Source organism: Microcebus murinus, chromosome 9, assembly GCF_040939455.1.
Source record: "Microcebus murinus isolate Inina chromosome 9, M.murinus_Inina_mat1.0, whole genome shotgun sequence".
In the NCBI taxonomy this organism is placed as follows: Eukaryota; Metazoa; Chordata; class Mammalia; order Primates; family Cheirogaleidae; genus Microcebus; species Microcebus murinus.
In genome coordinates this window covers 22,989,314-23,012,384 of record NC_134112.1, presented here as the reverse complement: position 1 = coordinate 23,012,384, position 23,071 = coordinate 22,989,314, and the positions used below count along the sequence as shown (strand labels likewise).

Genomic DNA, 23,071 nt, shown 5'->3' with positions numbered 1-23,071 from the left:
AAATAAGAGGCAAAAGAAAGACAATTCCATGGAGCATAGTTTGCTCTCAGACAGACGTAAGGGGATGTCTCCTGCAGGAGACCCAGGGGAGATTGGAAGGGTGAGTAGAAGTAGGAGGGTGAACGAAGGAGAGGAATGATGGCAGGTGAGATGCAGTGTACTCTGGGGAGGCCCAAGTTCACAGCTGTGCCCCAGCTTGCCAGGATTTCACACATGTACAATAAGCCCTCAATATTGTCCAGAGGTTCTTGCAAACTGCTACTTTAAGCAAAATGACGTACAGTAGGTCCTCAAATAATGTCGTTTCCCTCAAAGTCATTCAATTATATATATTAAGTGAAGACTTACTATACACATATAAACTCAAAATTTAAGGTATATACTGAACAGAATGACTTGTTTATTTTCAGGCAATAAAAGTTTATATTCTCAGGGAAAATACCATGTATGGAGATTAGCCAAGGACTGAAAAACAGGCCTAGAGGAAGAGGCCTCCGTGTTTCATGCACAAAACATAGTAATGAACAGCAAAACCCTGAATGTGACAAACTTCCTAGGCTTTAAAAATTTCCCCTAGTCTATGAACTACCTTAAATGAGAACAAGAACTGGATCTTATTTCACTTGGGATGCTCAGAGCATAGTACAGAGTCTGACTCATAGGAGTTATTCACTTAAATGTTAGTTGATTGTTCAATTGATTTGTTGACTAGTTGGTTGGATGGGTAGAAGGAAGGATGGATGGATAAAAGGATGAATAGTTAGATGTATGGTTCACTGGTAGACTGGCTGGATGGGTGAATGGGAAGTTGGGTGGGTGTGTACATGGATGGATGGGTGAGAGAGGATTATAAAGAGTCTAGAGCAGTGTCTGATACATGTGCATAATAAATTATAACTACTAATATATATTCCTGTTGTCCTATAGCATACAAGTACCTTATTTTTATATGCACTGAAACATCTGTGTCTATAAATTCCTATTCATTTAACCTATATTAATACTGTACTCGGAACAGTGTTATTCTCATAATATTAATAGAAAAAATATACTCATTGTTTCAGATGTGTTTTGTTTGTGCAGAGAAACAAAATTACAAATGCATTCTGCATAAAGCTTGCTGCCATATGTGATACTGATGAACATTAATCCTTTTTTAAAGACTTGATAGTTTAGTGTAAATATGATTAAACACATATGGTTGGGCCTCAAGGACATTAGCTTTTCACTTTGGGAGTGTAAGAGGCTTCCACAGGCCATGGCACCAAAGCCTGTTTTGGATACTACTACTGAATAACAAACCACCTCAAAACCTAGTAGTGTAAAATATCCATTGTATACGTTCTGGTTACAGGTTCTATTGGATCAGAAATTAGGTCTCATCTGGGAAGACCCAAAGGCTTGATGGGGACTCAGCAGCTGGGGACTGGAATCACTGGGTGTCTCCTTCATTCACACACGTGGCGCCTGAGCTTGGGGACATGCACGCAGAACTCAGCTGCACTGTCTGTAGGAGTGCCCACATGAGGCCTCTCCATGTAGCTTATGCTTCTGCCAAACATGGCAGCCTTGGGCGAGTTGAACTTCCTACATGACAGCTCATGGCTCCAGTGAACAAGGCAGAAGCTTCCTTGCCTTTTATGACCTGGCCTCGGGAGCCACACAGAAATACCTCCATCATTGTCTGTTAGTGGAAGTAATTACAAGTCCATCCAGATTCCCGAGGAAGAGACATATACCCCACATCTAGTAGGAGGAATGTAAAAGACTTTTGCAGTCATTTTTAAAACCCCACACTCCTAGTTCTTAGAAACTGACCCATAGAATCCCAACAGAAGGTAATCTCACTTTAACTCATTTTATCACCTTTTGAGCATCTTTTTCATTGACACATATCGCTTGCTTTTGGGGAGGGAAGAATTCCACCCCCCCCAGCCTCCCATCACACCTGGAATGTGCTGGCAATGTGGCACATTCACTTCTTTTCTGAATTCAGTGCTCCTCTTAGGTTCTGCCAATTTTGAGAGAGGAACCTGTAGCACCAGCTAGACCAATGGCAGGGCAGGGAGCCTTCCTAATGCAGCAACAGAGCCCATGTTAAGAAACCAGAGCAAAGCAGTTGTGCAGATGCACAGCCGGCAGTGGGCAAGCACACCCAGAGCAGTGACACCTCCAGGCCTCCACCCTCCCTGCACATGCACTCCTCCTCCTTAGCATCTTGGCAGTTGGCTTTTGTGTTTTGCCAGAGTGCAACAGTTTTCTGGAAGCGCTCAGGGCAAACAGTAAAAGGGCAGTTTCCTGCGGATTCACATTGTTGAAATATCACTTAGGGCTAAAGGACCTCTTTAAGAGACTATTTCTTATCCATTGGGTGGGGTGGGGGAGGCTTTAGAAAATAAGGTACATTTCAGAGCCTGAGGTCAGGACCTGGAGATCTTGGGACTTCAGACTCACTGGCACCAGGGAGCTGAAGGGGTCATCATGTGGAATGCTGGGATTCAGATGACACCCTGGGCTCTGTCCAGCAAGAAGACACCATGGCAACTCTGAGAGCCCCATGAGAACCAGAGATGTGTCCAAGTTCTGCTGAGGTACAAACCTGGGACTGAGTGCCCAGAGGTAGTGCTTCCCGCCCTGCCTGCTTGGAACTGACCTACCTGAAATGCACTTTATGCTGACAACTGGGGCCAGTAATCCTGTGCTTACCTTGAACTGGTGTCACCTCATCCACTGGCCCTGAATGGCTCACCACATGGAAGAAAAAGGACACTTAATAACCATCTTCACTCCCCACCATGTCACCTAGGGCCTGCTGGCAAAACCAGTGCCAGTCTAATTCCGTGTGCATTGTTTGTGATACAACGGGACTGCTAACTAAGCTTATTTAAAGAGTAGTTATTAATAATAATAATCACAGCTGAGCTTTATAGAGCCCTTCATGTGTTTGGGGCACTAGAAACTATGTGTATTATCTGTTTTAATCAACAACAGTCCCGAAGTTAAGTATCAGTTGCCCAAACACCAATGCTGCTGGATATTCATTGACCTTATAAATAAGTTTGGAAAATGCTGATAGTTTTAAATAGTGATCTAAATGGTTATTCTCCAAGAAAGGGATATATGTAGAATTTTCCAAACACATTTAATCGCAGAACAACTGGTGGTAACTGGTATTTTAAGAAACACTAATTTGAAACGTGAGTAGATGTTAACAGAAGTGGGTCAGCACAAATATGCTTAGCGTCCTGTGAGAAGTCTAAGAACCATTCATAAGGGTGGATTTGGAGAGACTTTCTTTTGAAAATGGTTATTCCTGATACACTCAGAATGGCCAGGTGACTGCTGCGTGTAGCTGATGTTTGCGCTTAGAAATGTGTCATCAGTTTTGCACGTCTCCAGAGAAGCCTGCTGTATCACAGGAGCAAGGCACTCCATCTGCTTCCAACACCCAGTTACACGTGCAGGGTGAGGAAGCTGAGAGTAAAGATTTTGAGCCCACAGGGACGGTCACAGGTTGCCCTGCTGTTGTTTGTAACTTTGTCCAAGAGTATGGGAGGCTCTTCCCCAAATGCAGCCCTGGATGGAGCCCAGGACCAACAGGAGCTATAATCTAATCCTTCATTCTGTTTGTTTTTGTCAATTCACATCCTAAAACACACCCTTCTTGCTTTTTTCCTTCTGATAGCATCAAAATGTTTCAGGACACAGCCTGCTTTTGCAGCATTTACACATCTTCAGTGTAACTTCATGTCCCTTCCACCAAATGCCTTCCTAGAATTGCCATTTATGATTAAATTCTTCCTGCTGCTTCTCAGCTCTCTGTTGATTCTGATCAAATTGAAATGACCATATGTTTACGAATTGTGACAAGACAGAAAGGGACTTTTTTCCCCCATATTACATGAAATAAAGGTAGTCTTAGTTAAACTGAAAGGTCAGCACCTTCCAAAAATTAGGCCTTACTTTGAAAACATTACCTGAACAATCACAAAAGTTAGTCATTAAGTTATATGTGCATACACATATATAAAATAGTGCCAGGCATGGGTTTGAGTAACATCCATTATATAACTTAAATTGCACTTTTAATCCTCTATAAGGGACCTGCTGTTATTATCCACATCTCACATTGGAGGAAATGAAGCACAAAGAGGTTAAATAACTTGGCACAAGGTCACCCATTTGGGAAGGGTTGAAGCAGGGATTTTAACCCAGATAGCTTAACTCCAGAGTTCTCACTCCCAACAAGGAATTCTTGGCAAACAAAAGTTTTCACCATGTTTAGAGTTTAATTGCCATTTCTCTGACCATGAGTTTGATAAGCACACAGTATTTTAAACTGAAATAGCACATGGCCAATTACAATGCTAGCTTCTTAAATAACTCTTCAGAAGATGTCTGGAAACATTTAGTTATTAACAAAAAAAATTTAAATGGAGCTATGTTATTATGATTGAGGTTAAAAAATTAAGCTAGAAAACTTTTGAGTTATTTAAAATGAAGTTATTTCATCCCAAATCATCACTGAAATATTACAAAAGCTCAAATTCTCATAGCTATATTACATATACTGAGATGTAATTTTACAGGTCTGGATACATTTATTTAAGAAAATTTGGTATATAAACATGATAATACTTACTCATTATTCTTTTATCTCCTGACTTTTGCAAATAATAATATATATGATTAAAGCAGCATGATACAGTATTTTTATTTTAAAACTTTTAGTTCTCTTGGCTCAAGGTGAAAATATCCTCAGGGATTTCAGCTAAATCATGTTTTTACAGGAAACAAAGATCTCTCTTGCATTTTGGAAAGATTTAATTTCTATCAATAGAGGCCATAAAATAGCATGTTTTAGGTCCCACAGAGTGTGAATCCTTCCTTAATACCTGCTAGATTAAGAGTTTTCACTTTCAATTAATGTTACTTAATCACTCGTTTTGCACCTCTGAGAGTTTCTGTGAATATATTCCAGCTGTGAGATCCCTACCACAAAAGGCGCTCATACTTTAGACTTACTCAGTTTCTAGTTGTGTTTAGAACTTACTTCATTTTTTCCCCTAAAGTAAAGACCTTCTAGCACAAATGCAAAACAAAGCTAATGCAAACTGGAGGTAAATGTTTTTGTTTCTCTATGGCAAAATGTTACTGTTTTCCTTATTCTAATGATAAAGATAATATAAATAAAGGAATTTTGAAAGGTAAAGAAACATATATATACATTGATCTATTTCCTTGCAATGATTTCCTATGCATTAGGATTTAAAAAAATGTATCTTTAAACATAGTATGGTAATCATTTGTATTCTGCTTTTTTCACGAAGCATATTATAGCCATATTATTGTATACTCTTCACAAACATCATTTTGATTGTTGCATGAGTGTCATACTTACTTAGTTATTTCCTGATATTAGGACATGCACAATATATTCCATTTTTAATATTAGAAATAATGCTGCTATTACTGCCTTTCTGTGTTTAGAATCATTTCCTTAGGATAGATTCTTAGAAATTAAATTACTGAATCTTAAAGGGTAATAACATTTTGAAATTCTTGATACACATGACCAAATTACTTTCTAAGATAATTTTAACAATGTATGTTGTCTGGCAATTTCCTGCCTCTGTGTGTGTGTGTGTGTGTGTGTGTGTGTGTGTGTGGCTTCTTTAACTTGTACAGTCTGGGAACATGGATATTGATCAGACCTGTTGTTGCACAGTAGAAAGAGCTTAGGCCTTCAGTTCAGGGACCTGGCTTTACAACAAACTGGCTATGATAATCTGGGCAAGTCTCTAGGATATGGGGTAGACCAGACGGATGCATTTATTTATATTATAAACCTTTGTTAGTGCTCTTTGTGGTTCTTGCTACTAAAGAGATTTGAAAATGTGAATCAAGGGTTCTTAGGATATTACATCCTACTCTGGAACAAATATGTGGAGGCAAAATCACATGAAGTTTAAGAGTAGGAACTCTGGAAGCAGCTAGTTCTGGATGGAAATCCTCGTTATTAGCTTTGCAAGCTTGAATAGTGAGAGCTCTCAGGCTCAGTTTGCTCATATTTGAAATGGGGGTAATAATACATAGGACTATTGTACAGATTAAATGGGAATATGGTTAATGTGCCTGGCACATTCTTGGGTTTAGTAATTGTTACGGTTTCTTTTTCTATTTCATTGCTTACATGATTCTAATATGACTTATGTTTTATGTGGTAAGGACCCTGTGTGCAGAGATACAGCTTCACAAGAGAATATGACGTCTTCAAAGAATGAGTCCTGGGTTCAGAGCATTGGAAACATGTGGGGGAGGGGGAGGAGACACAGACTGTATCTCAGGTGCTGTCCAGCTGCTGCGGGCTGCTGTGGCCACTTCACAGAGGTCAAATGGACCCCTCACCCCAAATTTTGGTTTGGTGTTGAGACTAATGATGCCATACATGCACCAAACAGATGTGTAGAGTTTTATTGTTCATACAATGAGATTTTCTTGATGGGAGCAGGACAGACCTCTAATCAAGTCCAAAAATGGCTTGAGAGACTCTGGGGGCACAATGGCTTAGGGTGCTATGATGGTTAGGAGGTGGAGGTGGATGAAAGCTCTCATACCATCAGGGCTTGCATGGTTTGAACTTCCCACCGCACCAAGGGAGGAGCGCACTGGCCTTCTTGTTGATTTGTAAACTGCGAGCAAGTCAAACGCCAGAAATGGAGTCAGACTCTTTATTACATGGGCTGTGGTTTTATGATGGGCAGGGGACATCCCGCTGGCTTTTTTTCTTTCTTAAAAGGAAAAGAAAAGCAGGCTCTGTGGATCTACCCCCAACCCTACCCTTTCCACTGCCCCCTTTGTTCTCTAGCACTCCCGAGCGCTGGCTCTACAGTGCTCACCTCCCATTCCTAAAGCACCTGCACTCGGATTTCCCCACTGCTCCTGGGAACTGATCTTGCCAAAGTGAACACTCACTTGTGATGCCAACCCCGTGGGGCCTGCTCAGTCCCCATCACACCTGACCTACCAGCAGCATTGGCCACAGTTGATCGTCTTTCCACTTGGCTTCCAGGATATCAAACTTTCCTGGTGTTTCTCTTTGGCTAGGTCCTTCTCAATTTTGTGACCTCTTAAAGGTTGGAGTGGCCCAGGACCTAGTCCTGGGGTCTCTGCTGTTGTCCATCTCCATTCACTTTCCTCCTCTAAAATCCATCTACCAATGATAGTACCCAAAAGTAGATCTCCAGCACCCATCTCTCCCCGGGACTCCAGGTTTATGTGTCCAACCGTTACTTGATGTTAACGTGCATTACAGAATGGAGGGCCTGACCTTCTGCCTCACTCTTACTCCTAGTGTCGCCTTCATCTCATTCTATGGAAATGTCGGCTACCTGGTTGGTCAGGCCCCAAACTGTGCCATTATCCTGGGATTCTCTTTTTCTTGTGCACTTCACATCCAATCTGTGAGCTAATTCTACAGACTCTACCGTGAAATGATATTCTGACCACCTCATCCAGCTCCTCTGCTCCCTCACTGGCCCAAGCCACTGTCTCCCCTTTCTGGATTCTTGCAGTAGCTTTTAACTGCTCTCCTGCTTGTACCCTTGTCCTCCTATGGTCCTCAACACAGAAGGCAGAGCAATGCTTTTGTAAAGTGACTCAGATCATACCACAGCTCTGTGCAGAACTCCGTGGCAGCTGCTCACATCGTTGGGAGTAAAAGTGGAAGTCCCATTGTCTCCTAGAGATCCTAGGTCGCCCACCTCATCTCCTAGCACAACACTGCAGCACTCTTGGTCTTTGCTGTTTCTTGAACATGCCACGTTTGCTCCTATCTTGTGGCTTTTGCATTTGCTGTAGCCTCTGCCTGGAATGCTCTTCCTCCAGATACCAACCTGGCTCACCTGCCACCCTCTGTCAGTGTTTGCCCAAATGTCACCTTCTCAGTGAGGCCTTTCCTGGCCACCCTAATTTAAATGGGAACCTCCCAACTCGTCACTCTCTATTTTGTGTTCTTGCTTTGTTCTTCATAGCACTTACCGCTTTCTAAATAATATATAATATGCTTAGTAGTTTTGTTTATTGTCTGTTCTCCAAGAAGGCAGAGATTTTTGTCAGTTGTTCACAGCTCTATCCCACTGGCCTAATACAGTGCCTGATTAAATAATAGATGCTCAATAAATATTTGCTGAAAGAAGGAAGGAAGAGAGAAAGGAAAGGAAGGAGGAGCTATATTTGCAGCATATCCAAGAATAATTTTATTGCATTAAAATAACCCTGAGGTCAAATTGGATGTGGTCATTTCAGACTGAACTACCTTATTCTGCTTGCACAATATTCATGCTTGCACACTAACATGACAGTAGTTTCTCTGCCCACAGCAGGCAGTGGCTGTGTGAGATGTCTGCATCATCACACATACTCTGACATTCCAGCTGGAAAGGGATAATAGGGCCATGTACTTGGTATAAGGCTGGTCTTCCCAACATAGTATACAAGTATGAGGTCCAATTGTAGAGTGTGAAAATCTCCAGTCGCCATTCGCAGAGGAAACCAGAAATAACCTTAGAGTCTATTTGGAATGTGCAAGTGTCCATGTCTCAGCACTACCAAGTTCCTAAATATCCCCAGAAACTACGCTGGGCATTGTCAGCTTCTCAGCTGTGAATGGCATCAAGGACTATTTTGTTTGGGTGATCGTTCACTGTGAGCAGTACAGTAGGGGACTAGAGATATTATATTTTTAATGGTGAAATTTTGAAAAACATTAATAGTTTTCTCTCTTGTTGACAACATGGGATAGTTCACATACAGAACACAACTGGTTAATTTGATTTTTTTCTGCAGATAAAGATACACCTTACTCAATTGCTGACCAAAGAACCTGGTGGAAAGAAGCCGGAGGCTCTGTTAGGTACACTCTGTATTGCTCTGCAAATTGCCATAGTGTAGTGTGACAAGAAAATGCAATTTGGCAAATGTGTGGCCTCTGGCAGAGATTTCTCAGGCTCAAGGAGTGAGCAACAGAGGCAGGGAGGGAGGACAAGCTAGAGAAAGACACTCGGGGCCCACTATGCAGTTGGGCCAGAAATTGAGTGTCTTGACCTTTGTAATAAAACCCATATGTCAATCATTTGAGGCACTTATTTTTTTGGCCAGAGGTGGAGAGTCATGTTGACAGCAAAGAAAATACAAAGAAAAGGAGATGAATACCGAATATGAGCAGAGAGTAACCTGGGGCAGGAAGAAAAATGACAGCTGAGAACTTTGTAATAGCTGCTTCCCCTTAAATTTTACATTACTTGGGTCTTAGTTTCACAGAAGTTTTAAGGAGCTTGACTTGACAAATGTTCCATTCTCTCAAACAATAACCCTACCGTGCTTTCTTAAGTTTGGCATTTAAGAAATTTGAGTAAGATTTTCAAAATTCTTGTTTAAGGAAATGGATTAATACACTCAGACATAAAATATGTTGTTGTTTATTCTCTCAAAAACTGCACACGAAAACCAAACAACAAAAAAGCAAACAACAACATGTTCAAATGTGTGAGCTGCTTAACAAAACCTAGTCTTCCTCTGCGATGTGGAGTGCCCCCTGTTTCTACATCTAAAGAATCCATGAAAAACATCAGTCATTAGCCAAAAGCTTAGATCTCAGTCTCAGTAAAACAGCTGGAGAAATTATATGGGAAAGACAGCAATTCCAGCACTGCACAATCCACCCACCCAAAAAGCATCAGGTTCTTTATTCATTTCTAAACAAGGTACTTCGGTCCAATTTAGAGCCCACACAGGCCCTTCAGTTTGGGGTGAATTGTGACTATTTTGAATGAAGTGAATTGCATTCTCGGAGAGACAGTGAGACCGTTCCTTCAGTGCTTTTGTGTCTCTCTCCCATTGAGAGGGGCCATCTGTCCCTGGAGAACAGTTGGAGCAGCAGCTGGGCATGTTGCGCCGTCAGAGACAAAGGCCTCTCTGCCTGGAACCAGAACACAGCAGGCTGGGAGGTCAGCAGCAGTTTCAGGAGTGAGCCAGGTCAGCCTTGACACCTGATGCTTAAATGGACTCGAATGAAACCAGGATTATACAGCTTTAATTAGCCCACTGGCAGGAAGGATGGCAGGGTCCCAACCTGGTCTTTCCCATTTCTTTAACAGTCATGGGAATAAGTTTGCAGTTTAATCATACGTCTTTGTTGTCCTCCTCTTTCAGGACTGAAAACCGCAAGCAAAGAATATAGCGAACACAGGGCAGTTCTTAGGAAGAGCAAGGAAGATTTATTTGGCAGAATGAGAGAGTGTTCAAAGTGCATAGGATCAAACGGGCTGGGTTTAGGAGTGTCGATAAAAGAAAACTACCCCTTTGATTATCGTTCAGCAGTCGGAGCTTATTCCACTTAGCATTTCTGGTTTTTTTCACTTGCCAACGGGAATAGAGAACCAGATGTGCAGCTCCACAGCAAAACCCAGCGTGGACATCCCTCTGCCTCTTCATCCACCAGCACCCTCAAAACCCAGGTAGATGCCCTTCATATACACAAAGATATACGTTATGTGTATCTATGTCTATAAAAGACACTGAAATAACAAGTAGCAAGCAGATATTCAGTATACCACTATCCAGCCATTGAAAGGATTTAAGTGTGATCTATAATGGGTGGAAACAAAGAAAAATAAGATTTCCCACCACCATCCTTGGCCGAATGAATAGCTGCAGCATTTTGCTAAGTGTCCCTGGAACTGGGCAGGATTTAACATTTTGTAGCTTTGGGGAAACAACGTGCAGCCCAGGGACATGACGGGAACACTGAACCCCAGACCTGTGTGCAGAGAGTGAATCCATTGTCTAAGGGGAAAGGAAGGCATACTAACTCTTCTTATAGTTAGAAGTCACTTTGAGGGACGCTAAGGAAGATAGAAGGACCTCTCAAAAGCAGACATGTTTATTTTTCATGCAACAAAGCTTCCCTGAGTGCCAAGCCAGTGTTGGCATCATGCTAGTCACCAGGGATAGAGTTAATAGAACTATGAATAGTTTCAAAAGTTTTTGTTTTTTTTTTTTAAGCTTTAAAAGTTTGTAAAATTCCTCTAGGAACAGAGAAGAGGAATAAGTCTTTGAGTCAGGGGGCTGCGAGTAGCCAACACCACTGACCTGCTTATCCCTGCTGTGCCAGGGATTTCCATGGGAAGAACATCAGGAAACCTGATTCTCGGTCTATTAGCAGCTCGGTTTGCTCATCTGTTAAATGAGAATAACGACACCCACTCTACTTTCCTGATAGAGGAAAGATTCATATATGTAGCATACTCCACAAATACATGATGTTACTTTTGACATTATTCTAGTCCCAAGCCTGGCCTTGTTCCTTAAGGCCTGGGACTGACCCTGGTGCATGGTCCCCTGCTTCCACCACCCTTTCTTGTTGTGATGCCAGAAACATGACAGTTTGACCCAAAGGAAACTCCAAAGGGCACAGCCCCTGGATTTTATACTGGAGGCTACCAAGAGTAAGTTTACTAGGTAGTGACACTGATAAGCCTCTAGTGTGGTCCCCTGACCTCAAGATACCTGGCAGCTATGGCCATTCATTCATTCATTTGGCAAATTTAGTAAGCACCTACTTTGAACGGGGCTCCACATATGGCACTGGGGCTTTAATTGTGATGAAAGGCACACACATTATCTGATCTCATAAAGCCAGCAGGCTAGCAGGAGGGGTGCTAGGTCATAATTTTAAACTCATACTAATAGGTGTATGGTTATGCATTCTCAAGGGGACAGCAGGAAAGTGGGAGGAGGTGAGACTGGAAAGGTGGCAGGCGCCAGCCCCCACCGGCCCCCGGAAGCCATGGTACGGATATTTGCCTTTACCTTAAGAGTTCATAGAAGTTTTAAGTAGCATGATGGGAGGGGTGGTGGGGTGAGCATGAGCAGAAACACGATCACATTTTGTATTTGAAAAGATATTGATTCCTTTGGGAAGGGGGGAATTTGTTCAATAGCATCAACCACATTTATACTTTCTTTGTTTTTAACAATCCCCCTGAACTGAAGCACTTGAGATTAGTGTGGTGACTCTCAGTTCTGGGAGCACATTAAAATCCCCTGGAGGGATTTTTAGAGTCTGGGCCCCATCCCCAGAAATTTGGATTTAATTAGTCAGAGGTAGACCTTGAGCATGGTTCGTGGTTTGTGTGGGGGTGGGGGGTGGAGGGGATTGTTCCCCAGATGATTCTAATTATCAGGCAGGGCAATGGGGAGCATAAAACAGGGTCCTCAAAGCATGGTCCCAGGACCAACAATGTCAGTACCACCTGGGAAGCTGTTAGAAATGCAGATTCTTGGGCCTGATCTCATATTGACTGAACCAGAAACTCTGGAGTTGGCCTGGCAGTTGGTGTTCCAACAAGCTCTCCTGGGGTTCTGATGCCTGCCAGGGGTGGGGAGCACTGGCTGTAGGGGTCAGACACCGGAGAACCTGGGGTCTGCATCTGCTTCTGGATCTAGCAGCAGAGCAGCTCCGCGTTGAGGGGCAGTCATCGAACCACTCTGGCCCTCGGTCTCTTCATCTAAAAAAAGAGGAGGTGGGATTCAATGCGCTCAAAGGTTGAGAATTTATCTATGCACAGTTAATCTAATAAAGGTTTTATAATGTACTTTAAAAATCATTTTGGAATAATGGGATGAGAACATAACCATTGTGAGGAACTCAAAAAATAGAGGAAAGAATACAGAGGAAAATAAATGTAAATTAAAATTTCTCTACCCAGATATAACTGCTGCTTATCTTCAGCAGTTTGGTGTGTTGGAGATATTTTGGTGAGTTTTCTTCTTCTTTTTTTTTTTTACTTTGTTTTTCTTTTTATTATTTTTAAATTTTTTTTTAATTTCAAAATATTATGGGGGTACAAATGTTTTTGGTTACATGAATCGATTTTGTTATGCTTGAGTCAGGGTTTTAACTGTCCCCATCACCCAGATAGTTCTTTGTACCCATTAGGTAGGTTTTTGCCCATCCCCTCCCCTCCTCCCCTGCCGCCTGCTTGATTTCCACAGAGTTTTACTTCCCTCTCTTCCCTGTGCTCATCAGTTAGTTCCAATTTAATAGCGAGTACATGTGGTATTTTTCCATTCTTTAGATACTTCACTCAGGATAATGGTCTTCAGTTCCATCCAGATTGTCGCAAAAGGCCTTAATCTTAACATCTTTCTTCATGGCTCAGTAGTATTACGTAGCATACATTTACCACATTTTATTAATCTACTCATGAATTGATGTGCACTTGGGTTGATTCCACACCTTTTCAATTGTGAATTATGCTGCAATAAACATTCAAGTGCAGATATCTTTTTGATAAAATGGCTTCTTTTCCTTTGGGTAAATACCCAGTAGTGGATTGTTAGATCAAATGGCAGGTTCTTTTAGTTCTTTGAGGAATCTCCATACTGTTTTCCATAGAGATTGTACTAATTTAAAGTCCCACTAACAGTGTGTAAGTGTTCCTTTCTCTCTGCATCCATGCCAGTAGCTATTGTTTTTGTACTTTTTCATCAAAGCCATTCTAGCTGGGGAAAGGTCATACCTCATTGTGGTTTTAATTTGTGTTTCCCTGATTAGTGACATTGAGCATTTATTGGTCATTTGTCTATCTTCTTTTGAAAAGCTTCTGTTCATGTCTTTGGACTACTTTTTACTGGGGTTGTTTGTTTTTTTCCTGCTGATTTGCTTGAGTTCCTTGTAGATTCTGGTTATTAGCCCTTTATCAGATATATAGTTTGCAAATATATACTGTAATTTATTTAACTTTTCCCTTATCTTGACTGTTTAGGCTTTTTTCTCACTTCTTGATAATATCATTTTGTTGGATATCCCTCTATGTCTCTCAATATATCTATCTAAATCTTTCTCTGAAGACCTTCTTAAAAGAATCCTACAAACAGAATCATTGGATCAACACCCATAAACTTGACACATCACTGACTTTTTTCCCCTACACAAGCCAATTCACACACCAGCAGGACACTAGAATACCCTTCTCACCACACTCTCCTCATCATCAGTCATATCGATTTTCATTTCATGCACTGCCATGAAGCTGCAGCCGCAGGGAAGTGTCCGTAGCAGGGATGTAGTCGAGCAATAAATAGCTGAGTGAGATTCAGACTCAAGAAACAGACATTTAAAGGGCTCAGCAGTACAAACACTGGGTTTGGAATAGTGGGAGAGACTATCCAGGGACTGACAATGACATTTTCCATGAGCCCTCTCAAAACACAGGGATGGAATTTATCTGATGTCTATGGAAGGATTGTAGGCTGATGCCAAATCACCGTCTCTAGAAATTGGTACTAATGAGGCAGACCGCTGTGGTCCCTGGAGGCTGAGAGGTAGTCCTGCCTGAAGCCAGACGGAGAAGGAGGCCTTGATTGGATGAACTTTTGAGGTTTCCTCTGGGCTTATGATGCGAAGTTTTTAAAGTCAGTGCAGGCTTCTCCTACCACCCCTTTTTCCTGGGCCCTATACATGTACATTCACTCCCTAAGGGGGGTGTTTTCTCTGGTCTTCCTGCCCCTTGACCCATCCTTGCCTCTCGCCTTCATCTGACAATCTTTCATTGCCTTCTCCTTATACCCGATTCCTTCTTGTGTCCAGGATCCAAATCATAGAGAGAAAGAAGAGGCCTCGGAAAATAGAATCCCAACCCTTATTTATAAAAAAAGAAAAAGGGAAGTGGTGAGCTTATTTCACCATTTATTTATAGTCCCACCTCCTTCTAAAAGTATCCTAAGTAGTGCCTTAGGCACAGAAGGCCCAGGGAGAACCAAAGTCTCCTCTTTAAAAACCAGTCCAGAAAACACACAGCCCAGCTAGTTGTTAACAGGCTAATAATGGGGAAGAGAGCAGTTTTGGCATTCAATCCCTGGATATGTTTTACTGTGAATATTATTGGAATGAGAGGAAGTTTAGAGGGTGGTTAAAAGCGTAGATTTAGTGTATATTCAAAAGAATTGAAAACAAGCGTTCAAACAAAACTTGTACAAGAATGTTTTCAGTAGCACTATGCATGATAGGCAAAAGGTGAAAACAATCTAAATGTCCATTACCTGCTAAGTGGGTAAAAGACATGTGGTATATCCATACAATGCATTATTGTTCAGCAGTGAAGAGGAATGAAGTACTGATACCTGCTGCAACATACGCAAACCTGTAGACATTTGCTAAGTGAAATAAGCCAGACACAAAAAGCCATATATTGTATGATGCCCTTTATATGGAATATTCAGTAAAGGTAAATTCATAGAGACAGAAAGCAGATTGGTGATTTCCAGGGACCGGGGGAGAAGAGAATAGGGAGTGAGTGCTGGCGGGTACAGGGATTTATTTTGGGATGATGAAGTAGATAGGTCATGGTGATGGTCACAGAACATTGTGAATACACTAAGTGCTAAAATATTATACACTTTAAGATCGTTATAATTTTAACTTTTATATTATGTATATTTTACTACAATTAAGAAAAATAAAGAAACTTGTTCTTGGGGGGTGGGGAGAGTATTGACCTCATTAGCTGTGCCTGTATTCCACCACCGAAACCCTCAGTTCCCATTTCCTCATCTCTAAAACAGGGGTCATTGTAACAGTACCTACCTCAAAAGGTTTTAAATCTTATGTGAGCCAAAACATGCAAAGTGCTTAGTATAATACTTGGTATGCAGTAAGCATGCTATAAATATTTGTGTTATCTATTTAACTCAGATATTCTCAACGGGGGGCAATTTTGCCTTCCGAGGCATAGTTGGCAATGTCTGGAAACAGTTTTAATTATCATAATTGGGAGTTCTACTGGCATCTGGTGAATAGAGACAAAGAATGTCCTACACCACATAGGGCAACCCCCACGACAAAGGATTATCCAGCTCTAAATGTCAGTAGTTCCAGTGAGAATCCCTGGTGTAAACAGAGTATGTAGGGAAATATGCTTCATCTAATGAATGCATAGATAAAAATAGGTCAGATAGAAATTTTTGTTGGAAGAAGATGGTCAGCAAAAGTCTTAAGTGTCCGCTGTGTATAGAGAGCACTGTATTAGAGATTGTGGAAGATACAAAAGAAACCAAGGAGCTGTCCTTGGGGAGCTTAGATAAAGAAGAGCTCTATGTGATGGGGTTATTTAAGAGGGAAGTTTCTACCAAGAGATTTTTGTAATCATTTTTCCTTTAATAGGAGGGTGATCTGAGGTCATCTACTCTGCGCACAATACTGCTCGCTCAAAGGCTAACACTTACTGTCCCCTGCAAAGAAGCATCTTTAAGGGAACAGTGTGTGGTTCCTTCTCGTGTCTGAATGTGTCTTGTGTTTGGGTCGATTCTATTGAATAAATATCTGAAAAAGAAATCACTGTCACAAATAGAAATAAAAATTACTTGTTATAAGCAAAGGCACAGACACAAAAGAAAATATTAAATCTCCTTGGATTCAACCAGCCATAGACCAAAAGGAGAAGGAGACCCCTTTTGCACACATTCCATTTACAGAGTTATTTTGATCAGATTCTAAAATTGTATATTTAAAATAAATAAATAAATAAAACTGTATATTCATATGATTCATCTAGACCAGGTCAAAGAATTTGTTCTTACTCAAAATGGCTTGCCATCAGAAGGTCTCTCTTGATTGACTAGCAGTGAAAGTTTGGGAAAGGACTCTTTTTTCCTGCTCTTCACCCTTTTACCTTTAGGATAATGCCTGAAAGGATTGGAAGCCTTTCAAAGATATGCCAAGCCTTCACTTTAACCCCATTAGTGGTAGCCATTATCAGGGTTGGAGGATGGGAAGAGGAACCTAAGGAGTCTGGTGGAGCCCATCAAGACAGCAGACACCTGGAATGAACCTGGTCCTTGGAAGCCAAGGCAGGGGATGGGTGATCACAGGATGGGGCAGGAAACCCCACGTCATGTAGGCACCTTTGTACACCTTCCTGCACAACCCTGGCTCCCTACATGCACAGGTGCTTCCTAGCAACTTATAGTTAGTTCCCACTGTGGTGAGGTGTCCTTTGTACACTCTTGTAGGGGGAAACAAAGGTAACTTAGGCATAGAGCACATCACAATGAGTTTTCAGTGTGACAGGGGATAAGTTTTGTTCTAAATCACTCTCATGCAAGATAGAAAGTGAGAAATGCAATAGGAAAATGTAGATAAAACGCTATGGGATTTCAGAGGAGAGGGCTTGCCTCCCACGGGGAGATTGGAGAAGTCTTTTAGGAAAGGGTGGCATTTTGAGTTAGAATGTGAATGTTGGTGAAAATGTAGACATGTTGAAATGATGCCGGACTATTCTAAAAAATAGAGCAGGCTACCTAGGTGAGAAATGGAGCATGTCAGAGGATTTATGGAGGGGAGTGTAGGGAAATAAAATGAACTGGTTACACATTGGGACCAGCTTGTGAAGTACCCATGGTGCCAGGACACAGCTAAGCCCTGGAGAAGCACTGGCATTTCCTGAGCAGATGGGGAGTGGTGACCAGATTAGGAAGACTGCTGCGCAGCTGGGTATAAGGTGGCCTGGAAAGATAACAAAGGTCTGAGTTACTGCGGGGCAGGAATGGTAAGGAGAAGGCAGACGCAACCGATATTTCAGATAAAGCACCTGGCAGGACCAGATGGCAGGATGTGGCAGCACACTGGTGTACTGAGGCAGCAGGGCGTACAGCTCAGGGCATGGGCACAGATGCCCTGTGTTCTGATCCTGGCTCTGCCACTTGAACCAGTTGCATGGCCTTGGGCAAATCACTTTATCTCTGGGTGCCTCAGTCTCTTCACCTGAAAAAAAATGGAAATAGAAATCTTGTTCCTCATGCCCACGTGCTGAAGATTAAATAAGTGCGTTTAACACCTTCTGAACATCATCTGGCACAATGGAAGTTATTGTACTCAATAGCACAATATAAAAATTGGCGGTTATTTTCGAAGGTAGCAAGAGGATGGAATGGGAGGATGGAATTTTGAACCAAGTTAAGTGATGGTGATGCCGGAAATAAAGAATGGCTCAAGGGAAGGACTGATCTTTGGTTACTCTCCACAAGGCTGCTTAGAGGGGCTGGAGTGTGGGGCCCTGTCTCAGTAGAGGACAGGATGAAACTCACAGACCATCATTTACATAAAGATCCAGCCATCTAGTTCTTGCTTTCAAGTTCCTAAAGCAGTGATTTTATTGTCTGGCATTAGCTGCATTAAATTTCACCGGTGGATCAGGAATACTCTCAAGACATCATGATTTCCTTACTTCTATTAAATGGGAAGACCTGGGACCATGAGACCATTAAACAGATGATGTTTTTAAGAGCAAGGAGGGCATTTTTATAGGCTTGGCCACTAACAGAATGAACGCTGAAGATGTTTTATTTAAAAGAAAAGCAATGGGAATGTTTTGGTTTTAGGTAAGGAATGCTGTCTGTGTGGGTTTGTGCAGGAAGGGGAGAAGAGAGACTGGAGGGGTCTCCTGAAACAAGACATCCTGCTTCTAATTTTGCAACTTTGATTTTGCAACTTTGAATGTAGAACTCAGAGCTGAAACCCTTTGCTCTTTGATACCCCGTTTGGTGCTCAGGCTGTTTCAATTTAATGCATGCATAAGAATAAAAATTAAGCTTTCAAGTGCTGAGGCAGATTTAAAACAAGAGACATAGGCTTTACCCCTATAAGATTAAACGATCATCAGGGTTTAAAGGTTTAATCTGCTGGAGTTCAGCCCAGGATGAGGTTCAGAGCCGCAGCATAATTGGATGCAGCCTCAGTCTTTGAACATCAGAGCTACTTGGGGGGTGTGTGTGCGCGTGTGAGTGTGAGCCATGCTGGCGAGGAGGAGAGGGCTCTGCTTTACAATGTGCTGCAGCAGGAGAAATAAAGCCGCCTGCCCCTGCCTCCCTGAGTCCTCAGTGGCTGACTGGAGACCGCTCCTGGGGGTTGCTGTGCACATGAATGTGTGCTATTGTTCCAGGCACACGTTGGCCTTAGGAAATAGCACAAAACAGGCCCGTCCTTATTCAGAAGCGGAGCCCCCTCCACCCCTCCGTCACTCAAGCCGGGCCTTCCAGGTCACATGCCGGAGGCCTTTGCAGACAGGACGCAGCTGCCTCAAATCTGCTGCCTGACATTAGCTGCGGTTCGAAAAGCCTGACGGCACGGAGCTCCCCGGGCTCTGCAGGGGAAACCAGAAAGATCTGGGATCCGGGCACAATGTTCTCCCAGGAACTGTGGCTGGAAAATGAGAAAAAGTGTGCTGTAGTTCGGAAGTCTAAGCAGGGCAGGAAACGCCAAGAGCTGCTGGCCGTGGCCCTGGGGGTGAAGGTGGGAGTCAAAGGCGGCTTTCTCTGGGCCCCTCTCAAACTCTTTGCCTGTTCACAGATCTCCTCCCTGGTTCGAAGGGCAGCCCTCACACACAATGACAACCACTTCAACTATGAGAAGACACACAACTTCAAGGTAAGCGAGCCTCTGCATGCTTCCTTCTGTTACAAAAGGGCAGGTGGAGAGGTACAGTGTATGGTTTCCATCTGGTCCCTGGCTGTGAAGTCAGGAGACAGCAAATTCCTTTGCCTTCTCCACTTAACTACAAGATTAACACGATTGATTTGTGTCATATCAGACTGGAGACAGTAGCAAGAAGTTCTCTTGGTGCTCACACCTAGAAACACCTATCTGTATGCCGACTTAGTTCTGGGGAATTGGGCCCATTTCCTTTTCATGGTCCCGTGTCCAGGGAAAGAAAAACCGAGCATGCCCGATCTGTGGCATTGAGAGATGTTCTGGAGAAACTAGAGCTGTACTTTTCCACTCGGAGCAGCCGTCAGGAATATTGCTGTCTCCGAGCAAGTGAAAACAGTTGCCTGTTTCACGGTTTGTGTTTTGCCTTTTGTTTTCAGTTAATGCTAACTCCTTTCCTTTACGCGGAGACAGCTGTGAAAGCAAATGATGACAGGAGATGCCATCCCGTAGTTTTTGTTTGTGCTCCGGGTGCTGGGGGCACCCATGGTCACAGCCTTTGTCCTGCTCACCAGACCAAACAAAAAGATCTGGAAACCTGGTGGGAGTTTAAGTGGGTATTTATAAACTGGAAAGACTGCTATCTTTATTTCAGGGTAGCACTTGTAGAAAGGGCCTGCCATCGGAAAATTATGGCTTGTTTCCTTTGCCCTAATGTGTTTTCCAAGAAGGGCTGAGAAGGGATTCTGATGCCAAATCGCCTAACCTGAGATGCCGTTGAGGGGAGGAGACACAGGGTAGAGCTGAAGGTTTTGCCCCAGCAAATGGGCTGACAATTTGAAAGTTGCAGAGAGTGGAGATAAAGGATCCAGGAAGAATAGGCAGGCGAGAGAAAATGTGAATTGTCTTCTCTTTTAAAACTCTTGTTTCCTTTAGGGCCAAGTAGGCCAAGTGACTATTGGAACTAGATAACCCTTTGTCAGAGGTGACAAAAGAAACCACTTTATTTGGTTGCTTTCCAAACCTTCATAAGGACAAATGTGCATCCATTAAATGTACATTCGTGTTAGTTTGGTCTGTTTCCCTGCATCTGTTTTTAGAAAGCAAGTGGCTCAGGCATTTGCATGCTATAATTGAACTGAGGGATGAAATTATACAGCCCTATATATTTAGCATTAGGGTGAAGAATTACATTATATAGGTTCTCTTCTATGCCAAAGCTTTTGATATTTCTCCCATCACTGAATGGTGACAGGTCTGATTTGGAGCATACAAAATCTTCATTTTTTTTAAACCCTGTTTTCTACTTTTATCCTCATTTATTTAATTTATTTATTTTTATTTTGCCTTAAGAAAGCGTTTTTCTGACTTTGAGCAGAAATCTCTAATATGGATGAGAGGATGGATCATCTTGGACTTGTAAATTCTTTTCCTTCCTCTTGAAAATTCCAGTTCTTTTGGCTTTAAGAAATTGGAATTAAAAAGGATGAAGAATCACATTTTCATGTATTTCTGCCATTCTTTGGGCTTTAAGAAATTGGAGTTCTATGTTTGCATAGAATATTTTTTCCATGTGTATTTTGTGTCTGAGCTTATGTTAAAAACACACAAGCATGTTTAGTTGATTGATACTTTCAAAACTAATTTCAGTCTTTTTAATCTTAGATCTCTGAATAGGAAATTAATCTTAAGATGTTTTAAAACAAAAAGATAGTTGAAACTTATTTCTTAAATAGTACTGTTACCAACATGATATATTAAGTACTTATCACTGGAAAACACCAGCAACTTTTAAAATGTTTGCTTAAAAACTCATTATCTATTCATTGTGGGCTCTTCTAACTTACAGCTCTTGAGAGAAGAAAAGGCAGAGAATAGACAAGTTGTTAGAGAGAAACACACAAGCCAGACAGGAGCGTTTCTCTTCCATGTTTTAAATAGACATCTTTGAAACTTAGCAGACTCTGAGTAGCTGTGACAGTGGATTGTGGCTTTCAATGGTACTGTTCGTGCCACTGCCCTTGTGAGTAAGTGGCTGGGGCCGGGGCAGGCGGCCTCACTGTTTTTCTTTGCCCCTTCCATCCTCAGTCTGCCCACAGCTCACCCCCAAGTCTAAAGGGGACCTTTGCATGGTCTTTGGAAGAACATTCTAAAAGCAGGTCTGTGCTATAAATATAACAGCAGGCTTTTAGTAACAAGCCACTAAACTAAAGAAAGAAAACTCTTATCAAAGTGCCCTGCCATCTGCTTGGAATTTGTGTTTTATGCTTTAATTGTACATTAGCTTTTACTTATGTTGACTTCTAATAGGCTTTATTCTGAAGCTTTCTTGATTTATAATTCAAGTAATCACTTGGGGATATAATGGACGTGGCATATAATAAGGGTTCAATAAAAAGAATAATAATCACATCTTCATGCTTATCAGCAAATAGAACTTTCCAGGCCCTGTCTGCACCCTGGTCTATAGAGGCCCCCTACCTGAGATTCGAATATGCCAGTAGAGTCTGACGCCTCATCCCATAATAAGATTTTTTTTGCCCCAGTCAGGACTATTATCCCAGGTAAGAAGCCTTCTCCCTTGCTCTACCCAGGAGCTTTGTCAAGAGGAATGAATAGAAGCTTCCAGCACTCCATAGTTGGGAACTAGTGCTCCATTCTCTTGAAAAGCTCCCTGTCACCGCTGCTGAGCACATATTCACCGCCCTCACTTCTCAGACAAAGCCCGTCTAAGACAACAAAAATTCAGCTCTGAGCACAAAAGCTTTGGGAAGCAAATTACAGTTGTGCCTCATTTCATGCAATAATTATGTACTTTTCAACAATGTATGCAGGTGCATTTTTTGCTCATTTAAAGCCTGAGTTTTCTAGGGTTACTTGTACCTGCTAGACACTAATAGGTATTTGTTGAAGGAATGGTGAAATTAATAGGTTCCTCTCTAAAGTGAAACCTATTTATCAAGAGAAAAGCTGTTCACAGTTATTTAACTCTTTTTATATCTGCATCTCTGTTTATGTAGTTGACTTAATGAGGCACTTTCTTTGAAATGGTCCATCCTAATAACACTTCATGCCTGAGCTCTAGAAATCTTCAGGCCAGAGAAACCCAGAGGCCCAACAGTTTGGGTTACTGTGCTTCCTTGCCACATGTAGCACAGTGATCAGGTGGCTGTACTCCTTGCCATAGCATGATCTTTGGCAAAGAACTTGACCCTCTCAGCCTCAATTTCCTCATCTGTAAAATGGGAGTGCCGTGAGGTTTAAAGAATACATGTAAATCACTTATCATGGTCTCTGGCACCTAGTAGCATTCATTTGCTGTTAGCTTCTATTATTATTTTATTAGTCATCTTTTTTGTGCCTCTTGTGTCTTTGTGTTTAGCTTTTTCTGTCTTTGGATTTCTTATTTTCTACCCTCACTTCTTCATACTTTTCTTTCTTTTTTTTCTACTATCTCTTTCTTCCTCTCTCATTAATTAGGTGTAATAGAAAATGAAATAAGTCCTGATGATTATTGTCATTTCTTCGAATGCATTTTATCCTATAGCCAATACTTGTTCTTCTTTGCTTAAAGAGAAAATGAGT

The 23,071-nt window shown here is 41.9% G+C and overlaps 1 protein-coding gene across 2 annotated transcripts in view; it reads left to right on the top strand.

Annotated features, from left to right (window-relative positions):
• The window catches only part of CHN2 (chimerin 2), a 290,524-nt gene that overhangs the window by 237,064 nt on the left and 30,389 nt on the right, over positions 1–23,071 (top strand). The window contains exons 1-2 of one of the 2 annotated variants that reach the window (XM_012735900.3): positions 11,042–11,851; positions 19,409–19,486. In XM_012735900.3, coding sequence (XP_012591354.1) covers positions 11,756–11,851; positions 19,409–19,486 — 174 coding nt within the window. In that variant the 5' untranslated portion in view covers positions 11,042–11,755. Of the gene's footprint in view, positions 1–11,041; positions 11,852–19,408; positions 19,487–23,071 lie in introns of those variants that run through there. The other variant, XM_012735895.3, reaches the window with a different exon arrangement.